Raw genomic sequence first — 24,115 nt, forward strand, 5'->3', positions numbered from 1 at the left:
ACACTGCATCAATTTATTGTGAACACATAGATGCAGTTAGTAGTACACAAACTCTGCACACAAACACACACTCACTTACCTATACAGACACACACACACATACAAACACACACTCTGTGTCTCCCGGTTCCTGCAGGCTCGTCTGCGTCGGTAATAACCTCTCTGCGCCCCGATCCAAAGGAAATCAGCTGGAATGTGAAATTGAAAACAAACAGTCATTTCAGATAGTGAAGCCTCTCCGTCAGCCGGCGTCCCCCCTCTCTGTTTGAAGCCCACAGATTGTCCTCAGATCATATCCTGATATACAGTATAGCTCATGTTCCCTAAATCCCTATCTAATAGACAACTCATACATAATCAGACGACGCCAAAAGGTGGCGGCGGCGGCAGCAGCAGAGGCTCCCGGTTGTTTTGCAGATACAGAGAGGAGGAACTCATGGCCATCAGGGAGACGACAGCGTGTCCCCCAAAAATTCAACTTCACCTTTCTGATAATGAAGTTTAGAGTTCAGCCAGTGGGGTTCTTTAATAGTTATATGCACTTTTTTATTCTATTTAAAAAAAATATGACAATATAGATGCACACAGGCAGTCCCAACTGTACAGATAAACAAATATACTGACTTGTAAAGGAGGATGATTGAAGCTGAGGGAGAGATTCAAATGTAGACGTGCACATTTCAATCTGTAACTGATGCAAAGGACATTCAAGATTCACTCACTCCATGACTTTGGCTTTGTTTTAAATTTTATTCTGACATTGAGGACGAATGAGCGACTTTTTGATCCAGTAGGTGTCGCCCTTGAGTTATCAGCATGAAACCAAAACAAACTGCTGTTAGGCCACGCCTCCTCCATACTAAAGCCTCCGCTCTCCTCCAGAGACACACCTCCAACCCCTCTCCACTCGAGATCCACGAGGAGTTGTGAATTAGAATGCACCATAATTAAGCACCATTAAGCGCAAGTGGTGGCCAAAATTGTCCTTGGCTCGAGCTGCAATCACGTGTGTCCTGCTTTGTTTTGTTAGCATGCTAATGTTAGCGCTCTTTAGTTAGCTCGTAGCTTCACATTGCACATAAATATGCGTGTGTGTGTGTACAGGTGAGAGACAGCTGAGGCCTTGAAAACTGCACTGAGGGAGCTGCTGTCATCTCTGTAGTGTGTGTGTGTGTGTGTGTGTGTGTGTGTGTGTGTGTGTGTGTGTGTGTGTGTGTGTGTGTGTGTGTGTGTGTGTGTGTGTGTGTGTGTGTCTGTGTTTTGACTGCAGAGGAACTTTGAGTCGACTACTTAAAGGAACAGTCTGACATTTTGGGGAATCATTCTTTCGATTGCTGCCTTCAAGTGCTCCTCGGAAACATCGTACTTCCCAGTTGTGCGGCCATAAAAATGACATCACGCATTCATGTGCTCTAATAAAAAAAACAAGTTTGTGCAAAATGAAGAACAAAGATGAGCTTTATTTGCATGCTTTATTTTTTAAGTTTGTCTGGATTCTACAGTTAAAAGATGCATAAACTAAAATGTGCAACTAAAAACATTTGATAGCTTCTGTGAACAAAATGACCAAATATATAACTTTTAACATCAATCGTCGACACTGTTTCAAAACTAGTCGCCATCGTTTCTGCCCTAAAGCGTAACGCAAACATTACAACTCGGGGACTCGGGTATTTATGACTTCGGAGAGCCGTTCATGAGATCATAACTCGTAAATACAATGTTTCCAATGAGCACATGAAGGCAGCATACTTTATCTTGCTGCAGATTTTATTTTGTCTTTTAAAGTTTATTCAAACGCTCACGTTTGTCCTTTACATGGTTTAAAAAAATGAGGCTCTGCAGGAACAAATACTGCTTCTTAGGATTCTTTAGAAATGTGGTCAGACTTTCAAAATAAAGCTTGTGAGGGAACAATAAACATTTAAGGAGATGGAGAAAATAAAGTCCCAGGAAGACGTGTATTAAAAGAAAAGATGGAAACAAAGAAGTAGAGAGATTAAGTTAGAGGCAAAGAAACGGAGCAAGAAGACGATGAAGAGATTCATTCATGAATGAATAAAAAAACTGAGGAAGAGGGCGACCGAGGGAGAGAGACAGAAAGAGAGAGAGAGAGCAGTTTGTTGTTCTTGTCAAGGTCATAGCCGCTGAATGAGGAGATCCTGAGGGAACACCATTCTCTGTCTGTCTGTGTGTGTGTGTGTGTGTGTGTGTGTGTGTGTGTGTGTGTGTGTGTGTGTGAGGCATATCCTAATGTTTTCTGTGTATTCTAACAGTTCTCTCTCTGTGTGTGTGTGTGTGTGTGTGTGTGTGTGTGTGTGTGTGTGTGTGTGTGTGTGTGTGTGTGTGTGTGTGTGTGTGTGTGTGTGTGTGTGTGTGTGTGTGTGTGTGTGTGTTTGTGTTTGTCTGCATTTAAAGCCTTGTTGGGACTCACAGCGGGCTGCAGCGCCGCATTCCAATCGCTGCTCAATTAATTGCCCTGTAGACACACACACACACACACACACACACACACACACACACAGACAGTTGTCCTCAGAGAACAGTATCAACGCGTGAGCAGCAGACAAACACACTCATTCCCATTCATAGAAAATTAAAGACAAATAGAATAAAAAAGCTGAATCCTGCTGCAAACACACACACTCACACACACACACTCTTTATCTATCTTTTTATGCAGGAGATGATTTCATTAGTTTTGTGACGTCTGCTTCAGACTGAAAGTCGTCAGTTTGCTGGGGTTTTTTTAATCGTTACGTCTGAATTTATATCGATTCTCCTGAAGTCATTATTTAATTTTTCCTCTCTTCTTCTTCTTCTGAAGAATAATTCTTCTGTTGCTTCAGGAGTGGGTGGGAGGTTTGGGAGAGGTTTTCTGTGTTCCCCTCTTTGTCTTCGGACCTGCAAACTCTGATTTGATGAATTTCATTTTTGAAAGTGTCAAACTGGCAATCTGGAAAAGCCGTGGCTGGACGGAGCCAGTACGCTGTCTGAGTGGGGTAGGTTTGTGGCCCGTCTGGGGGTATGGTCTTATGGCTGTGGCGGGTAGTTAGATCCTGTTTTCTTTTTTTAAATCCTTTTTTTGTCCAAAGTTGAGTTTGGTACCACAGAGGATCTCGGCAGGAGGTGATGACAGCACGGATAATATTTCCAGCTGTATTAGTGCTCGATAAAACAACAAAGATGTTTTTTATTCTTTTTTTTTTTCTCAGTGTGAACGCTTTCCTTCAGCTGAGAAATGTTCAGAGAGGAGCCGCGGTATGAAAATGGCTGCTTACTGCCGGCTGTAAACGCTGCTGGAGAAATGAATGGAGGATATTTATAATAAATATACTTTTATTACGGCTGCAGGCTCGTATATTAGTGTTCAGTGGAGAGAGGATGCTCTCACCCCCGCCTCACCCCCGCCTCACCCCTCTCTCCCTCACCCTTTCTCTCTCCCCCGCCTCTCTCTCTCCTCTTTAAATAAAGTTTCATAAGCTTCTCAGAAAATGTGACACAAATAATTGACGTTTAAAACAAAAAACAGCAATCCAAAAATTCCCAAAAAATGCAAATGGTTCCCAACCATGTAAATATTACTGGAGGAAGCCTGAGTGACGTCACCCGTCTGTTCCTGCAGGGGGCTCTGGAATCCCATCAATGGTGGTCTCTGTTCCTGGAAATGCTGTCTCAGTCTAACTTTCAGTCAACCTAACAACAGGCTGAAAGCTGGAGCTGAGGTGGATTTTAAGCCTCCTGACAAAGCATTACACTGTGCCCGCCTGTCAGTCAGGTCAGCTACATGTCTCTACTACCTGGATGTAATCAAGCCGTGATCAGATAGCGGCACGAAGAGCGGTCTGCCAGTGTGTGTTGATTAATAAAAGGTGATGAAGTGTTATGTAGACTGAGTCAGGTTAAACCAGAGGAATGTGTGGACGTTAAGGCTTGTGGAGCTAGCACTGCTAATGTTAGCTGTTTAGATAGATACTTTGTTAGCATGAAATTACAAATTCACAGCAGCTGTAGTCACATTCAAGACAACGCTGTTGCACCATTTGTTTTATTTAAATTTAATTTGAGTTCAAATCAAACACTCACACACACACACACACACATTCATATTTATCTGCCTGATACACACATGCATAAAGAAAAATAGCCTCAAGATCCACACACAGTCTGATGGATGAGATTTAGCCTGGAGCATGTAGACACACACACACACACACACACACACACACACACACACTCCACCTGAAGTTCTTTGTGAGTCATTAACACACAAAACAAATTAAATCTACTCAACAAAAGGAATAAGCAGCGGCGGACGTATTAGCATGAGGGACACGATAAAAGTGCTCCTCCATTGTGTCCTTATCACACTCCCATAATGCACTGGGAGGCAGGGATTGGCCTTGGCGTTTGGACGTTCGACACCGGGCTTATCAGCGTCGGGGCCCTCACTCTGAACACTCAAAGACCGCCATTGTTGTGAGATTTGGGGAGAACAGAGGAGAGATTTTCAAGTTCTTAGAGCTCTCAGTGGATTTTGTGAACGAGAAAGAGAGAGAGAGAGAAAGAGAGAGAGAGAGGGAGAAACAGAGAGCTGATTAAACAGATAAAAAATAGAAAGCAGACAAACAAATCAGCAGGAAGCTTTATAAGCGATGTGTGAGGAACATTAATGCTGTTTCATGCGAGTGTGTTCACCGGGATGTTTCTGCTCAATGAGAGATCATTTTAAAATCAGCAAAATAAAGAACGCTACCAGATACGGAGAATCGGCGCTCAAAGATGTCTCAACTGGAGTCTAAATGTCGGACAATCAGGCGTCAAATCCATTTGTTTTTTCCCTTTTAGGCCCCCTTAGGATCTGAGACTCATGCTAAACATTCAAGTCTCTGCAGTACCATTTCCAAACACTAGGTGTCAGAGTTACATATTGCTCCTTTAAATCAAAATTTAAATGACCTCTACTGGTCACCAGCAGGAACTGTAACTGTATTAGCTGCTCTTTGGTAAAGCCTACGGTGGCCTTGTGTGGACAAACTGCACGACAAATAAAAAACAAAGACATGTGAGTGATCTAATGAGAATAACAAAGACATTAGATAGTGCTTTTTGTGTGTTTTCCTGTGTGTGTAGTATTTATAAATGTGTGTGTGTGTGTGTGTGTGTGTGTGTGTGTGTGTGTGTGTGTGTGTGTGTGTGTGTGTGTGTGTGTGTGTGTGTGTGTGTGTGTGTGTGTGTGTCCTTAGAGCCCCTGTGTCTCAGCCTTGTAAACCCTGTTTGCTCTCTGGCTCTAAATTTCAGCTGATCCAACACGCTGACATGAAACCCAGCAGACTGATTTAAGCCTTTACGTGTGTGTGTGTGTGTGTGTGTGTGTGTGTGTGTGTGTGTGTGCGTGCGTGCGTGCGTGCGTGCGTGCGTGCGTGCGTGCGTGCGTGCGTGCGTGCGTGTGTGCGTGTGCGTGCGTGTGTGTACCTGTCCCATCCTCTCTGAAGGACTTAACTTGTGTGATTTGCTTTCCATCGTCTTTCGTCCATCAAGTACCCAGAATGCACCTCACCTGCACTCATCACTCCTCCGTCTCCCTCCTGAGAGAGAGATAGAGGGATCAGCTGTGCAAAAAACTGAAAGATGATGAACGACGAAACATGACACACACACACACACACACACACACACACACACACCCCGCCATGGTGTGAGGTATGTGTGTGTGTGTGTGTGTCTTTAACAAGTCAGCAAGTTGAAGAAGCTTAAGTGAATGTATTGATCTCGGTGAAGGATCTCTTACTTTCTGTTTCTCTCAGGATGTTAAAACCCTACACACACACACACACACACACACACACACACACACACACACACACACACACACACACACACACACACACACACACACACACACACATTCACACACACACACACACTGATGTTGACCTCCATCAGAAAGACATAGAAACAGAACTTCTCTCTGTTTGAACATATAAAAAACAACGATTGATTAGACAGAATCTTAAAAAGGTGCAATTTCCTTCTTAAACGGCACCGATTAAAATAAAAATGTTAAATTAATTTGTACCTATAAATGACCAGCAGGGTCCCCCAGCCACAGCCAGCCCACGTCCTCAGGTGCTGGTCGGTTTCAGGTTTGTCCAGCGTGTTTAGGGTTAGCGGCGACCCGGAGGAAGCTGCAGGCGAAGCACGTTGGTTGCTTACAACAAAGTGATAGTAAAGTGATTTTCAGGACGCCACTGTTTATTTATTGCTTCTTAATGTCTACATAAGTCAAGGTTGAAGTGATTGCAATGCACAGAACTTTCTGAGAGTGATCCGGTCGATGATGTCATCCTGAATCACAGCCGGTCTCTCTGTCAGTTTGGTCGTAGGGTGAACTCTCAGCTGGTTGTTGTAGGTTAGCTTTTGTTGTAGTCTTTACAGGACTTGCAGCGTTGAAGATTTCCCTATCTGTAGTTCTGAGTGTCCACCTAGTGAAATCCAAAGACCTCGGTTCTGACTCTTGCAGGTCTCAGAAGTCTCTGTCTGTCGATCTGTGCGTGGAAACATGACTTATCTGTGACTCACAGAAGTAAGCAGTGCACTTTTTAATTCACATTTTTTTAGAGCAGTTTAAGAGAATTAAAACTAGTCTCTGACAGTTAGGTGTTGATTGCCCCCTGCTGGAACTTAACAGAATTTAAGGGTCATTTCTATTTTTCTAAGGTTTATTTAGCTTTTATTCAGAGACAGGAAGTGGATAGAGTTGGAAATCAGGGGGAGAGAGAGAGCGAGAGAGAGAGAGGAGAGGACTGTAGCCTCTGTACATGGGGCACGCGCACTAACCATAAGGCTACCGACGCCTTGTATACTTTTATTTCATAGCACTTCACACGCCTCAATGTCACAACAACACTGACACCAAATAAAACTTATTTCAATATTTAAAAAAATAATAATTATATATAAGGTCATCTTTGATCTTTACACCCCACCCCCCCCCCCCCCCCCCCCCTCTCACTCGTCCTGATGATGTGATTGCTTTCAGTGTTGTGTGTTTTTGTTTTGCCTAATAAATCACCATCTATCAGAGCCCTGGCTGACACACACACACACACACACACACACACACACACACACACACACACACACACACACACACACACACACACACACGCTGTGGTGAACAGTTCATAATGGAGCGTTCATTTGTCATCCTCTGAGCTGTTGACAAGGAAAGTGTCCTGGATATGGGCAGTGTGTGTGTGTGTGTGTGTGTGTGTGTGTGTGTGTGTGTGTGTGTGTGTACTGACAATGAAGATTCATCCCCATTCATCTGACTGATAACACACTAGTGCTGTCAGCTGGAGACTAGCCTGAATATAGCAAACATTCACACACACACACACACACACACATACGCGTACTTCCTCCTCTGTGTGTGTGGGCACAGACACACACAGTAAACACATTATATATTCGCCATTGCACTTACACGTATTGCTTACTCACGCCGACTATCACCAAATATATGTTTTTTTATTAATAAAGATATGAAGTCAAACGATCATTTCAAAGTTTTTTTTCTCGTTAATCATTTAAAGAGGAAATACATGAAGTTCCTCTGCACTTTTTTCCCCTCTCGTGTGTGTCCGTGGTTTCTCCTCTCTCTGACGGCGGACGACGCCCCGTGAATCATTAACAGCAGAGTGATTATGCACTATCAAACTTGGAATATTACCCCACTTAGCTAATGTTTAATGCTCTAATTAATTCTGAACCCTGCGAGCCAACATCAATTTATTTGATTAGTACTTTACAAAGTCACTCTAAGGTTTTTGACTGGTTTGAGGTGTGTGTGTGTGTGTGTGTGTGTGTGTGTGTGTGTGTGTGTGTGTGTGTGTGTGTGTGGCTTTAACTTTGTCCACATTAATTAAACTGTGATCAGAGAGTGAGAAGCTGATTAATGGGATTCAACGCTTCAGTTTTTCCATCTTTTGTTCGTTTCTTGTTTTTTCTCAGGATTTTGTTGTTTCTTTCAAAATAAAAGACGAAAGATAGTTTTGGTTTTTAAGTCTCCACTGAGTTGTTGCATTGATCACATTCAGGTGATTACCACCACTGCTGGTCTGGTCCAACCAAGCAGCAACCTCCGGTCTTGAAAAATGAAGCTGATGCTGAAGTGTAAAATCCTGCAGGTCCTCTAGTGTCCACTAGAGGCTGGCTGCAGAAGCAGAGGAAGTCACATACACACCCATTCTAAAAAGCCTGTTTTTACAGTAGAAATTAACATTTTACAGTTTACAGCCTGGTTCAAAAAAACAAATAGATCTGATTAGCTCATGTCTCGAACAGCACACACTGTACGGGGGTGAATGTTTTGATGACTCATCTGTTTTGATTTTATGAAGAATAAGAGTTATTCACAATAAGACGTGTAGCTGACATGATTGACAGGCGGGAGCGGTGTAACGGTTTATCAGGAGGCTCAAAACCCGTCTCAGCTCCAGCTCTCAGCCTGTCGTTAGGTTGACTGAAAGTTAGGCTGAAACAGCATTTCCAGCATGGAGACCGCCATCGATGGGACTCCAGCGCCCCCTGCAGGAACAGACGGGTGACGTCACTCAGGCTTCAAACATTCATATTTACTTTCTATATGGGTCCATCTCTAACTTCTTAGAAACTGTTGAACATTTGAAGCAACTCCTACTCAACCTCACCCGACCGACCACTTATTTACCGACGTTCACTAAAAGTAGAAGACGTCTGGAATGTTTCAGCTTCATCATTGGTCTTACACTTTGCATGAATCTGTTGTTTATTTCAAAGACGCAAAGTTTAAAACGTATCTATCCTTCCACCATTTTCAGAACATCTGCTTTTCTGACTCGACATCCTCTCCTCTCTGTATCCTGTATTGTTGTCTCTCTCTCACGTTTCTAACGTCCTTAAAAGACAAAAGATTCTGGGAAAAGAAACAAAATCATTATAATGTTATTAAACGAGTTGGCTAACCTCTGTGCAAAGTCTCGAAGGATATCATGATGTATGAAGGGACAAGGCTGCCAACGTTTCTGGCTGATTAAAACTCTCAGGTTGCCATACATCTTCGACTCCAGTACCAAACTGTGTGTTCGATCAGAGTGAGGGTAAACATAGCTAACAAGTGGAACATGCATGGTTAGTTTCTCCCTGATTGGACGTTACTCTTTGGACTGGTACATATCAGTCCCTAGTAGTGAGTTCTGTCCCGGTCTGCTGTTTGATCATTTTCTCATTTGATCAAGTGTAGCTGCAGAGACTGTCTGAATGTCTAACTCCATCTCTGTGTAATTAGCTCCAGCAGTGACTTTATGTAAAATAGTTGTGCCAAGTTTTAATTGATTAAAAAGTCGGCGTGTTATTTCGAGGAAGAACAATGTAGATCCAATTAGCACTGTAACGTGTAAACATGAACACTAACTCCCATGGTGCACCGGGGTCTGTGTGTGTGTGTGTGTGTGTGTGTGTGTGTGTGTGTGTGTGTGTGTGTGTGTGTGTGTGTGTGTGTGTGTGTGTGTGTGTGTGTGTGTGTGTGTGTGTGTGTGTGTGTGTGTGTGCGTGTGTGTGTGTTGTTCAGTGATCAGTCTCATTTCTTAATCATCACTTTCTGCTCCAGATGAGACTTTATGAGGGGACTAAATTGCCTTAAAGGGATTTCTTATTAAAGGGATTACACCCATGTAATCCCCTTAGTCCCAGTGGACCCCCAAAAACCTGACACACACACACACACACACACACACACACACACACACACACACACACACACACACTCATACAGTACATAACCAGATTAGCGTGGAGAAATAAATGTGCTCAATGTTTTTGAAGCGCTACAAATGAAAACACTTGTTAAACTGCGGCGCACAAACATCACACGCTCCCGTTGATAATTGCTCGTGTGCGTTTGTTCATTACACTAAAACTAAAAGTGTTTGTGTGTATTTGTAACCTTGACTTGAATCTGCGCTTTGTGTGTGTGTGTGTTCAGTGTGTGCATCGCTTTAGTTTCCCTCGTCTCATCCCCAATTAACAGAGACAAATCCGCCTCTATCTCCGCTAATGAGAGTGTTTAAGGTGAAGGGACTCTGTATTTATTTAATAAGAAGAAGCTTATTTATTCCATTTCCATAAGAAAGAAAAGCCAGCGCCGATTCACAGGGGGACGGATTAGAAGAGGAGGAGGAGGAGGGAGGAAAGGATGAAGAAGGGAGAAGAAACATAAGGGAAGAGGGTCGAGAAAGTCTGGAAAGGATGAGCAGGAAAAGGAGGAGAAAGAAGAAATAGGGGGTCAGACAATAACAGGGAACGGAAAGAAAAACAAGAAGTTAAGGTAGACAGGAAAGAGGAGAGAGACAACCTCAGGGACAGATTATAAAGAAGATGAAGAGAGAGAGAGAAAGCTGTAGAACAGGAAGAGGAAGAGGACATAGACAAGAGGCTGGTTTGTGATGTATTATGGGAGGTGGTGAGGGCAAAGGTCAAAGTGCGTCCACTAAAAGTCGTGGTCACCGACAGGCTCAGGTTGTTATTTTAAGTGTGTGACAAACATTATAGAAAAGATCCCTGCAGAGATGACCTTTTTGTAATAGAGGATGTTACATCTCTGATTTAAAGTCTCCAAACTACATTGACAAAAACAATAACCAATTCACCTTGCAGAACACAGGAGTTTCTCGTCTCACGCTGCCTCAGTTGATGAGTTCATTTGAACTGTACTGTATGTTTTACAAAAACTTTGTCGTACCCAACCCTTTCCATTTTAAACACCGATGTATTGTTACTCAAAAAACATAGTGGTCAAGCAGTGGCAGACCTGTAATTCCTGTGTTCTGAGTTAAAATGACGGTTTTTATCAATGGAGTTTGGTGGTGTTCAAGAGAGGAATGTTTCAGCTATTTCTGGTTTTTCTTTAAATAAAAAAATGTCTTTAAAAAAGAAGGTGGGTCTCCGAGTCTGTGGGGATCCTTTCTGTTATGTTGTCACAGACTAAAGCCCCTTTTCAACCAAAGGTCCCCCGGAACTTTTGGTTCTTCTTCGGGGAACTAAACGGTTCCTTTGGCCCATAGATGTCAGCATCCACAGCTGCCTGAAGTCCCAGTGGGTGATTTAAAACCCTGGGAGTGCCTGACTAATCGAGACGTTTAACTCTACAGGGACTGCAGGCCATGAGCCCCAAGGTTCCTGGATCTGTAGAAAGTACGACCCCCTTAAAGCAGGGTCTTTTTTTAGGGGTAGATCTTTTACCCCAGAACTAAATTTAGATCCTGGTTCCGGCTGTCGAAATACAGATAGTTCCTCAAACGGTCCATAGTTCCTGGGGAAACTAACTGCGGTTGAAAAGCCTGTCTGGGACAAAAAAAACATCTTTTAGTTAACTAATTTGAGCGGAAATGTTTCCAATATGGTTTTGATTGCAACCATTCCAGACTGTTTCCTGTCTGATCATGAAGCAGTGTGCAGCCAGGAAACAGGAAGGAGGAAGATGTAGAGGAAGGAAAAAGAAGTCGGTATGTCTCACTGTGTCTCTGTCTGTGTTCCCTCAGGTGGAGCTGACTGGCAGCAGCGTCTTCGACTACATCCACCCGGGCGATCACGTGGAGATGGCTGAGCAGCTCGGCATGAAGCTTCCTCCAGGACGAGGGATGTCTATGTCCCAAGGAGCCGTCAACGAAGACGGGGCATCCTCGGCTTCGTCGTCGTCGCACTCTGAGACCCCCGAACCAGGTAGGAAACGAGGGTATGGAGCCGAGGATGGGGGGAAGTTTTCTAGATCTGTTTTTCTCCACAGGTCATGAAAACACTGATGAGCCCAAAAAAAGGTAGAAGACATGAAAGAACAAACTAAAGTGGGGCTTTCTCATGTTAGATAGATTTAAAGCTGGTGGAAAGTATTTTCCCCTGTTTTTGTTTGGGTAGCCTTTTTCCGTTTTTACTTTATGCTACGCTAACTATCTGAAAACTTAAGTTTAACATTTATAACACTGGTTGAAGGAACACGTTTTGTTACTTTCTCTCTTTTTGGCTCACTATTTACCTCTGTTTCCAAACTTTAAGCTAAGCTAAGCTAACTTGTTGCAGTCTGTTATTTCAAATTTAATATTTATCTATTTCATTTATTGCACAGATGAGAGTTTTCTGGTTGGGTTTTCTTTCCAAAAGGTTTTCCCCTTGTATTGTTTATGCTAAGCTAGGCTAACTGGCTGCAGTCTGTAATTTCAAATTCACTGCAGCGATAGGAGGAGGTGGTAAAAGTTATTTTTAAATTGTGGCTAGCTATTTCCCTGATTCCGGCCTTTATGCTAAGCTAACTGAATGATGGCTGTAGTTTTAAATTTAATGCATTGATGGGAGATTATGATTGGCATTTTTGTATTGACTATGTGTTGGATTTTTCCCCTTGTTTCATTTTCTTATGCTAAGCTAAGCTAACAAGCCTGCACGCTATAGTTTAACATCTATCAAAGCACTGAAGAGGAAAGTTGGTTGGAGATTTTTCTTGTTCTTTTGTTCTTTCTTTAAGCTAATCCAAACTAGCTGACTGCTGGATGTAGTTGTATTGTTTGGCTATATGTCGTTTATTGTTTTCAGTCTTAATGCTAAGCTAGGCTAACTTGCTTCAAGCTGTAGTTTAATATTTATTGCACTGACGGGTAGGAGTTGGTTGGAGATTTTTTTCTTTTGGCTAGCCATTTCCCATATTTTCAAGTCATAATGCTAAGCTAATTGGCTGCCAGATATGCTAGGAGACCTGGTTTGAGTTTTTTTTAAGATAACTGTGTTCCTCTTTCTGCCAGGTTAACTGGCTGCGGTTTTAAATTTATTTAAATTAAATTAGAGTTTGTTGGTGGTTTCTGTTTTTGGCTTGCTATTTCGCTGTTCCCAGGCTTTATGCTAAGCTAACTAGCTGTAGTTTTTGCACTGATGGAAGGGGATAGCTGAAGGTGGTTCTTCTTTTTGTGGCTAGCTGTCTTTATGCTAAGCTCAGCTAACTGACTTTTGACTGAAGTTTCATACAAAGTGAAGAAATGATGTTATTTGTTTTAATTTAACCCTTTGTGGTTCTTGAGATAACTTTGAATATCCACATTCAATTTCTCCAACATCCTGAACTGTCTGACCTTGATGCCCTTTTCCTTCACTTCACTTGTTCCCCAATATCCCAGCATTCCCTGCAGGAAACTTGAATACAATTAGTGCGCCACATTGTAAAGCCATCACAGCTGTAAACTTGAAAAGGACACATTCCTCATTGGGATTCTTCGCATTGCCTCTTTCTATCCCTCCATCTTTTTTATCGCTCCATCCTCTCCTGCACCACATGTTCCACACTTTTTACCTTGCATGCGGTTTCCATTGCGTCTCTCCCACTCCTCCTCTCTCTCTTATGCTGATGATAATTTAAGTATTAGGGGGAAATCCATTTATAAATTAAACAAAATGACTTGATATCCATCGAGTCCCTTAGTTCATCAGCCTGTTCAAACAAGGAGGGGAAGATTGGCTTCGCGGTGGCTGGGGTCTTCGGAGACGGCGCGGTAATTAGATCTGCCGCGGATTTATTCTTGGCTGATTGGTGCTGGTGATGGGTGAGGGGAGGGTTTGTGGGGGGGGGGCTTTAAATTAATTGGAGTTCCACATTTCATGTTTTTGTTCCTTTTTTTTTATCTTTGACTTTCTATGAAACCTCTAACCGAGCCGCCCCACGCACCAAACGATGAGAGGACATATATGTGGTCGTCAAAGTCAATTTGTCTGGAGAGAAAGAAAAGAACTGAAAACACAGATGGGTGTTTCCCAATGCTAATTTACCCCAAAGATACAGAGATATGAAGACGTCGAGGAAGAATAAGGCGCGATTGGGGCTTGAGTGAACGTCTCAGTGATTCCCAAAGTTAATTTGACCAGAGAGAGAGGGAGAGAGAGAGAGAGAGAGAGTCAAAGAGCGGAGGAAGGGAGGAGGACAAAGGTGTTTGTTCTCCCTTGTTAATTCGTCTGTGGAGAAAGATGGAAGGAAAAGAAAGACAGAGAGGCAGGGGATGTAGGGACATGTTTGAATGTGCATGAGTGCTTAGCAATGTTAATTTGTCCAAAGAAAGAGACGAGAGACAGCGCAGCAAGGCAGAAGGGAGGGAGAGGATTCAGACGGACATGAATGAATGTGAAGGAGTGATCCCCGATGATAATGTGACCAGAGACAAAAGGAAGAGGAGGATTAGGATTCATGTATGTGTTCTTTAATGTTAATTTGTCTGGAGGAAAAGAAGAGACGAGGAGGAGGAGGAGGAGGCGGTGGAGGGCTGGTATGAATTTGTATGAATGTTTCCCAGGAGGAGGCGGGGCTTATGTCAGGTGTCCGATGTGAGCTGACTGTCTGTCCGTCCTTGAGGTTGTTCTGTGATGGACGTTTGACTCTGTGCATGGAGATACTAAAGAACCCTCTTTGTCACTTGTTGTTGCTCTCTAAAGTCATATGTTAAAATAAATGGCGTCGGCGTGTTGTTTTCGAGGTTATCTATCTATCTTTTTTTTTTTTTTTTTTTACCGGTATTTTTTGTTTGCTTTTTGCGTTTTCTTTCCCTTATTTTCCATCATGTTACCTTCTTAATGTCACATCCTAACTTACTTTTTGTCTTTTTCTGTCTTATAGCACACTACAAACTTTTCTATTTTTCTACCTCGTCTCCTCCTTTCCTTCCCTCTTCCATCTTTTGTTTTATGTCACTTCTTCCCTCTTTGTTCCTCCCTCGAGTTAAAACTTGAACACACACCTGTTCAGACTGTGTTTGAGTACAGACACACACACAGACACACTTCCTGTCTGTCCACAAATTAAAAGTTGAGTCCTGGACCTTGAGAAGTTCCCGTGTTATCGGCGTCTGTGTGACAGGCAGATAGCACAGAGGAGCGCTTTATTTGTGGTCCGGCGTCGCCCTGTCCTCTGCAGCTGTTATCTGAGCAGCTCCGGCTCCCATTGTAAACAGCCCGTCCTCGTTAAGGAGCCTAATTAGAAAAACTCTAATAAGAAAAGCCTCTGATTGGCTATTATGTACTCTAAAGATTCCATTTAGAGCGGCGGTAGCGAAGGAGCGGGCGGACGTTTAATAAACCCAAACGGATCATTTTGCTTTAGTAATGATCCTCGGCCTCTGAAAAGTTCTTTGTTTGCCTCAAGTGGGTTTATTGCTTTTCTCTAAAACACACTCATGACTCTGATTTAATTAATTTGAGCTCTTTTGCTGAATCTTTTGTGACTAATTCTCTCGGAGTTCAGAGTATCGTGTGTGTGAGTGGAAATCATTCAGCAGGTCGTACAAAAACCCTGAAAATACTCACTTTAGTTGAGGCTCGTGTGTTTTTTCTTCTCGCTAGAAGACGAAGGAGGCTTTGTTAAAAACTACAGTTATGTTTGTGTGGAAGCTGCAACTTCTCATATAATCAAATGTAAACAGAATTATGGTGATCAGTCCCTCACCTAAAACAATAAGTTGTTGAAAAAAGGAGCAGGAGCAGTATGTAACTCTGACACCTAGTGGTTAAAATGGGTACTGCACTCTAAATTCTAAACATTCTCTAGAGTGGATGCTCACACAGGTTGCCATGTGGTGGACACTGAAGCTTCAGTGTTTATCCAGCTCTGCATCGGTCTGTAAACCTTTCTGTGTTCTAACCTCTCTCCATTTTTCAAAAGCATCTCCAATATTGATCCTAGTTTGAGCACGTTTCTGCTCGTGGAGCTTATTAGAAACATGCAGAGGCTTTTTAGGTCGGGTACAATCACTTCTATCTGAACCACTTCTCTTGCCCGCTTCCATCACTGCAACACCTGTTGACCTGATAACTGCTCTCATATCTGGCAAACCGATTGGCGTCCCAAACGGCCGTGTGGGGGTGCCTTAAAACCGCCTACCTTCTCTGGTCCAAACAAATCCAGAGCATTCAGGAGCAGAATCTCAAGTTAGAAGGAGGACATACTGGCTGCTGCATTGTTGTCAGAGAAGTCAGCACTTTGCATGTTTCCTTAATGTCTGATCATATAGTAAGGTCACTTTATCATTTCATTCACTACACATCTTACTGATTGGACCTTTAATGAAAGAAAAACCTAAAAAAAGTTGATAAAATGAAAGAAAAACTGAAGAAAGAAGTCTGCAGCGTGTTCTCCAAGACATCTCTGCGTTTGTGTGTCTCCCGACAGAGATGACCTTTGCCTCCTGTCCTGGAGTCCAAGTGACATTTTCAATGCAAATACAAACACGCTTCAACCTGACACACACACACACACACACACACACACACACACACACACATACACACACACGCACACACACACATACACACACACGCACGCACGCACACAGTGGTGAGTTTGTCCTTGGGCTGCAGCCGTCGCCGATGGCCGCTCTAAACGACATTAAACGTAGGTGACTGTAAACTTGGGTAATTATGATAAATGTGAGCGATTATGACGAATTATTCCCCTCCATTGTGCTAATAGCGTAATTAGCAACAATAATCAAAGACTTATGATGTTGAAATAAGGGGACGCCGCGGACAATTAGACCGCAAGGAGCTAATAACCGAGAACTTATGGTGTTCTCCTGGAGGGCGGCATTACTGACACTTCCACAAGGACTTTGAAATTTAGTTGTTTTTCTTCTCTGATGAGAGAAAATTGAAATAAATACTCAATTAACTGCACGCATTAAGAGTGTGATGGTGAGTTAAGTGCAGGCGAAACACCACAGAGACTTTTCTCTTCACTTTAAACGAGAAATCTTTGAAACGTTTCTTTCGCCCTTTTTTTAAAAACTTGGGTGTAAATGAGAAATATGCATGAATAAATGTATGAAATTAAAGACGAACGATTACAGCAGCAAAGAGAAAACACTGCACGCTTTGAATCATAAAACACAAAAAGGAAACTGAGGTGTTCCTGAAAGCGGCGTGTCTCCTCTCCTTCTCTGTCGCTGGTGTCATCATGGTGAGGTCATGCAGTTCAGAGGGAGGATGCTTTTTGAAATGACAGCCTGTTGGATTGTTCAAACATGTCTTTCACATCAGACGATTGCAGCCCAGACGCTGAAGAGCAAACCCTCTGAAGACAAGTTCTCCTGGTGATGCGTTCATGGAGCCTCCGTCATTACATCTTCAGCATGGACAGCGTCAGATTTATGATTGTTTGAGGAGTGAAGAATAAGATGCCCAAACAGAAATCCTGATGCAAAAAATGTAAAAAGTTAAAAATAGTTTGCAAAGCTGCAATGAACCCCCCAAAAACATTATCTTTGGTTCGAGCTACTTAATGCCAAAAATACACCTTTGAATATTTTAGTCTATTTTAGAGTCATTGATAGACTTGCACCTGTTATGAGCCTTAAAGGTCCGATCTTAAGTTTAGATTTTGCTCCTGGATGGTCTGGATTTGTTTGGACCAGAGAAGGTAGGCGGTTTTAAGGCACCCCCACACGGCCGTTTTGGACGCCCCTCAGTTTGCCAGATATGAGAGCAGTTATCAGGTCAAACCAACAGGTGTTGCAGCGATGGAAGCGGGCAAGAGAAGTGGTTCAGGTAGAAGTGATTGTACCCGACCTAAAAAGCCTCTGCATGTTTCTAATAAGCTCCATGAGCAGAAACGTGCTCAAACTAGGATCAATATTGGAGATGCTTTTGAAAAATGGAGAGAGGTTAGAACACAGAAAGGTTTACAGACCGATGCAGAGCTGGATAAACACTGAAGCTTCAGTGTCCACCACATGGTGACCTGTGAGCATCGACTCTAGAGAGGAGGGGGTGGGGGGAGACAGCTCTCTGCAATGTTTTGAATTTGGACTGCAGTACCCATTTTAAACACTAGGGGTCAGAGTTGCATATTGCTCCTTTAAGTCAATCTTTATCTGTTCAAAGAAAAGAATCTTCAGTTCCTTCGTGATATGGATTAAAAGTCACCTCCAGCGGGGAGGCCACAGGTCAAAGTCAACAGCCAATAGAGTTTTAACGTTCCTCTCTGACCCTGAACTGATGATGTGTGATAAAGACGCTGAAGAGACTGAAAATAAGAGCCGCGGGGAGTTTTCTCTCGTCTCTGAATTCCTCTCATGAGTGATAATTTTCCTCCACTCAGCGCCGCAGCCTCTCCGCCTCGCTTTGACTGATATTAGTCAAATTGCGTCATGTGCTTATAAAGATGACTCCCTTTAAGTGCAAGAGGGGGCTGAAAGCTTCAAAGGAAGATCTCTGCTCCAAGGTCAGCTCCTGTTTTAACTCCAATTTTAATACTTTATGAGAGCGCCTGTAATTAAAACGAGGGGGTCAGACGTCTGATTGAGTATGACAGAGCAGCCGGCGAGGCACGCCAAGTTATTAACTTCTAAAAAAAACCCAATTCAGACTGAGTAACTTCATGTGGGAGTGGAGTCACTTTGTGCTTGTTTGAAGCGGCAGGGTGTCCCTGACGGGCGGGGTTTATCAAAGTGGGCATCTGAAGATGTCTGACCCGAGCTGTGAGGGTCTGATGATGGATGCAGCAGGTGTGTCCCGCTTTGGATATGTTAGAAGTCTTCTCTTTAAGTTTGAAACCATTAAGAATGTAATAAGAAGTTTCAAACTCTGACTGCGGTCTCTCAGGATTATATTTTCATCAGCAGGAGCTTCAGACCCACAACGGTCTGGAGTTGTTTTGTGCCGATGCAGCAAGAGCCCGAGATATCACTCGCCGACTCTGAGCGCTGCAAGGAAGTTTAAAAAATGTTGACCTCGGGCGCATCGCTCTGTGGCGACACCTCCGCACGTCCAACAGGGGGGAAGATCAGATCACAACAAACGGTGTCTAGTTTAAAGACCTACCTGGACATCGAAGAGTGAGAGCTCTAGTTTGTAAAGACATGTCCGACAGTTTGGGCGTTCCAGCAGCAGAAACATGGTGTCATGTTCTTTAAGTGTTCGTTATAGAGCTGCAGCTCCTGGACCAGAGAAAACTCTCCCACATCCTGTCATGTCCTGAGGATCTCATGAAGCCACGCCCTCTTCTTCTTCTTCGCTCAAATAAAAATTGACTGATTGATTGATTGACATCATTATGAGGCTCTGACCGAGCAGCCGGTTCTGCAGGATCGTCGAAGTCAACGATTATTTTCCTTCTTGCTATAAATTAAGATTTGTTTTCAGAGAAGGTGAAATGTCCTGCAGATAAAGTAATCAGGGAGCCAAACACACAACCAGACATCTATAAACTATCAGCATACGTTAAGATGAAGAGGCGCCCGGAGTGTAAAAACTTCACAGAGAAACAGAGTCAGCAGCGCTCCATCGATCGGAGACTCCCCCGACACACGCAGGAAGAGGCCCGTGATGAACGCAGAACCGCTGGAGAGGGAGGAAGAAAGGAACAAAGACGCCTGAAGGAGGAAGAGAGGAGGAGGAGGAGGAGGAGGTGTAAACAAATGGTAAAGCTCAGCCGGACACTTTGGCGGGCGTGGCGTTGGTCAGGTATCGACTGGACTGAAACTAATGACGAGGACGCCGGAGGAAAAGCATTACTCATCGGCGGAGTGGAGGACGCTGTGAGTTTAATGTTAAAGAGAAAAAGCACAAACTGACTCTCAAAGTGTTCAGAGCTCCTCTGCAGACTGAACGCCACTCCAACTCAACTTAAAGACGTAAACAAAGTCGTTTAACTTTCAAAATGCCCCGCCCCCTCATCAGACGTGCGTGCGTGTGTCGATGTGTCGTCGTATGTGTTCATCAGAAGCCAGAGCAGATCTTCACAGTCGTGTTTATGAAACTAGTTAGCACCTCCATGAACACGAACGCTGCCGCCGCGTCTATTCCTCCTCACGCCTTCCTCTCATTACCGATGCTAATCTGTTCAGTCCATCCATCTGTTGCTCTCTCTCTCTCTCTCTCTCTTTTTCTCCCGCCTGTATTCAGTTACACCACACACACTCCTCTCTCTCTTCTCTCCTCGCCCTCTCTTCTTCTTCTGTTTTTTTTTTCCCACCTCCCTTTCTTGTTCGGTGGTCTTTTATCCGGGGACGCCGCTGTCGTCAGGCCAAACATGAACAGAGAGGCGAGGAATTAAAAGAGACAGAATGACCGAGAGACACAAAGGAAGCGGGAGAATAAACCCGATAGAGGTGAAGATGAGAAGTGATGGAGGCCGAGGCGCTGAGTCTGGTGTGAGAGTCTAAAGCAGCCGTTCATTTTCAGTTTGATTGAATCCATCGTTCGTGTCACCTGGCCACCTGCAGTTCCACTGAGGTCCACCAGGGGGCCGCAGCCCACACTGTGGGAACGGCTTGTTTACAGTTTAGTGTTTGACACACACACAGACATGTTTGTTTAGGTGAGTGTGTGTTGTGTTGTGATGCATTCAGTGTTTGTCCTGTGACCGGCGTGTTTTCAGTGTAAATGCCACGGGGAGGAGCCGCTGGACGCTGCGTTCAGGCGCTCGCCCTCTCTGCGGGACATTCTGATATTTGTGATGTTTGTGATGTTTGTTTATATTTGTTTTTGTCTTGTTTGCTCTGACATGTCGGAGAATACGGGTTGTGGATTTATCTGCAGGTTTCCTCTTTCACATGGAGAGATTTAGTTTTTTATTAGATTGTTTTATTTCTTCATTTTCACTCTTTTTATCTGAAGGCAAACTTTGCAGAAACGTTTCTCCTCATCGTTTCAGCCTCTTCCTCCCTTTAAGTCATTTGTGTTTCCTTCCCTGTTTCCTACCTCCTTTTGTTTCTTCATCCTTCTCTTCCTCCGCTCCTCTTTTCTCTCCTCCTGTCTCTTTTATTCGTTGGTAGATCAGTTCCCCGAAGAGGAAGAGGAGAAGCTAAAGACAGCTTAGAAAAGCCTTAAGAGTCCCGTCACAGGGAGATCACGGAGGGGGAGGAGGGGGGAGGAAGATGAGATGGAGTTGAGGGAGGGAGGAAGGGTGGTGTCTCTGCGGAGGAAAGACAGGAGGAGAAAAGGAGAGAAAGAAAGACAAAGCCGGGATCAAGGCGTCTCCAGACTATTAGAGCGATGTTTGATTTGAGCTCATCGTCCTGATAAGACTGTCAAAATAAAAGTATTTTTCACTGCAGAGAGGAGGAGGAGGGGGAGGGGGTGCAGAAGGGGGGATGATGGAGAGGGAGGAGGAGGAGAGACGAGAGAAAGTGAGAAAGAGGAGGAGTTTTACCTTTCTTTACCTTTGGTTCCCAGGCTGTTGCATTGTGGGAAAAGGCTTTGAGGAAATCTACCATCACTCAAACGCACGCACGCACACACACACACACACGCACACACACACGCACACACACGCACACACACACACACACACACACACACACACACACACACACACACACACACACACACTCTACTTTAAAATCTGTGTGGAAAAGTACCAGATGTGTGTGTGTCTGAAAAAAATTAAACTTTGTCTAAATCCAAACTTTATTTTTAAATTGAAATTGTTTTTAACTTCTCCTCCTCTCCTCCTCTCCTTCTCCTTTTCTCATTTAGCCCGCTCTCTCTCTGTCTTTCCCCTTTCTATCTCTTTCTCTCCATCCCTGACATCTTGTTCTTCCTCCTCCTATCTTTCCTATCCCTCCATGTTTTCACCTTCTCGTCCTCCTCCCTCCATGTATATCTCTCTCCTCCTCTCTTTTTGATTATTTCTCCTCTTTTGGATCTTCTTCATCTCTCCTCCCATCTTGTTTCCTATCAAATCATAATTTTTCATCATCCCTCACTCCTCCTTCCTAATCTGTTCAAACTGTCCTCCTCCTCTTTCCTCTTTCATGCTCCTTTCTTCCTTCTTCTTTCTGAACCTTTGTCCTCCTCATACTCCTGCCTCCCTCTCGCCTTTCGCTCCATCTTTGTATCTATTTCTAAACTTTAAACTGCCTCCTCTCTTCCTCCTTCTTTCCTTATCTGTTTATTCTTCCTCCTCTCCTCTCCTTCTCCCCTTAACTTCTTCATGTATCTCCTCACCACTCTTCTTTCTTGCCTCTTTCCCCCCTCTTCTTATTTGGTCCAGCATCTCCCCATCCTTCTTCCTCTCTCTCTACATCTTTCTCCACCTCCCTGTACGTCCTCCTCCTCCTCTTCCTTCTCCACTTTCAGTAAACCGAAAAATTATCACTTGGGCTTTTCTTCCTGACACAATTTGTCAAATCCTGCTCGATAGGAAACACATTCTATTCATAAGGAGAGTCTCGCCTCCTCCCCCACCTCCCTCCCCTCCCCGACGGTAGCAATTCAATTACAGCCGAGGAGGCGATAGTGAGCCGCAGAGGCAGGAATATGACAGGACAGTTACAGAGTGTTTACACAATTAAACTTTCACTGACAATACTCTCTATCTTTGATGAATGTGTCTGTGTGTGTGTGTGTGTGTGTGTGTGTGTGTGTGTGTGTGTGTGTGTGTGTTAGAGTATATTCAGGTAACGTCGGCTCTTATATATGTGTGTGTGTGTGTGCCCTGAATGTGTGTGAGAGCAAGCGAGCGAGCGAGCGAGCTACGGCACATTTGTCATGATTGCCTCTCGCCCGCCACCTCTCTGATGTTCCCTCAGCTCCTGCTGTTGCATTAAGGGTAAAAAAGAAAAGAAAAAGAGGAGGGCGTGAAGAAGTGATGGAAAAAGAGGGAGAGAAGGAGACAGAAGGTGAAGTAAAAAGAAACCAAACTGAGAGAAGATAAATCAGCCGATTAGAGTGAAGGCGTTAGCTTAGCTTAGCACAAACACTGGAAACAAAGGGGAACTGCTAGCCTAGCCAACTTTAGACAGCAAGTACGGTGGCCTGTAAGTGCAAACCCGCCAGCCTCAACGTCATCTTTTGTTTTTGTTTTGATTGAGAGCCCCCTGGTGGCCGAATTTACACACTGTGCCTTTAAATGTAAAAAGTTTGTCTCGAGCTTTGTAAAAGTGTCTCACACTTTGTTATCTCGGTTTGCACTTCCCATGTTTTAAATGAGGTGTTCGCACATCAAGCTGTCACACTTATAAGGAAAGACGTCCCGCACATTGCTCACGCTCGCCATCACCAATCTTTAAAAAAGAATCGCATCGCTTCCCTCTGTGTGGTCTCACTTTGCACATCCCAGCCCCCGTAAGCCTGCACCAGTTTGGTCACGATCGCACATCAACTCTCGAGATATGACTCAAATGAAAAAGCATGAAACGCCATTTTAGAGTTTGGCCGTCCGGCGTTTTGTTGCGTCTTTACAAACTTTTTTCTACTTTTCCTCTTTAAGATGCTAAATGTCTCGTTCATTTGCAACACGCGTTCGTCTTCTCTCGTGCTTCTATACAGTATTCCCACTTGCTTAACCAATTATATTCATGTCCTCCTCACTCTTTCTCGCCGTGGCGTGTCTTCGTGGAGGTTGCGTTGACCTTGCTGTAGCTCTCTTTGTCTCACGCGTCACGTTAGCTAGTTATCAGTCGGACACAACGGGCTCCATGAACGAGGCAGCGCTATTAGACAGTCTGACAATGATACACCGTCCCGTCGAGACTTCACGCGCACGCGCACACACGTGAAGAGAAACCCTCGGCACTCTGGGTATTGTCCAAAGATCACAGGCGTAGGTGAGTTGTTCTTTTTAATTAATCATTTGTCCTTCAAACGAGGGAAACTTTCCATGCCGTAGATAATTAGGTCCCAGAGTCGGCGCCGGCAGCCACCTGCTGCCTTTGTAGCCCTAATCTTTGTCTTGTAGGAGCGTCGTCCCCGAAGACGCTACGGCAACGCAGGCACAACGAGCAGAATGAGAAAACACCTCTGAGTCCCAGCATGCTCCTCCTCCTCCTCCTCCTCCTCATCCTCCCTCACGGCTTCTATTCCTCGTAATTCTCCTCTGTTTCCTCTTCTCCACCTCCATCCTCTCCTCCTTCTTTTCCACTTTTCGTGGTTGTCGGTTCCTTTACAGTTTTCTTTTTCTTTTTCATTTTTCTTTTGCTCTTCTCCTCCTTTATAATTGACTTCACTATTCTATCTCTGCTCCCTCCTCTTTTTCACATCTTCCTCAAATTCCTAATTTTTTATTTTTTACACTCCCTTCATTCCTCCTCCTTTTCCTCTTCTTGTCTTT

General features: G+C 43.9%; 1 protein-coding gene across 5 annotated transcripts in view; it reads left to right on the forward strand.

Moving 5' to 3' along the window:
* The window catches only part of LOC109990029 (neuronal PAS domain-containing protein 3), a 236,154-nt gene that overhangs the window by 183,815 nt on the left and 28,224 nt on the right, over nt 1-24,115 (forward strand). For all 5 annotated transcript variants that reach the window (XM_065947745.1, XM_065947744.1, XM_065947746.1 and 2 more), the window contains one exon: nt 11,583-11,763. In XM_065947745.1, the coding sequence (XP_065803817.1) occupies nt 11,583-11,763 (181 nt within the window). The remainder of the gene's footprint in view (nt 1-11,582; nt 11,764-24,115) is intronic.

Source organism: Labrus bergylta, chromosome 18 (genome assembly GCF_963930695.1).
Source record: "Labrus bergylta chromosome 18, fLabBer1.1, whole genome shotgun sequence".
Lineage (NCBI taxonomy): Eukaryota > Metazoa > Chordata > Actinopteri > Labriformes > Labridae > Labrus > Labrus bergylta.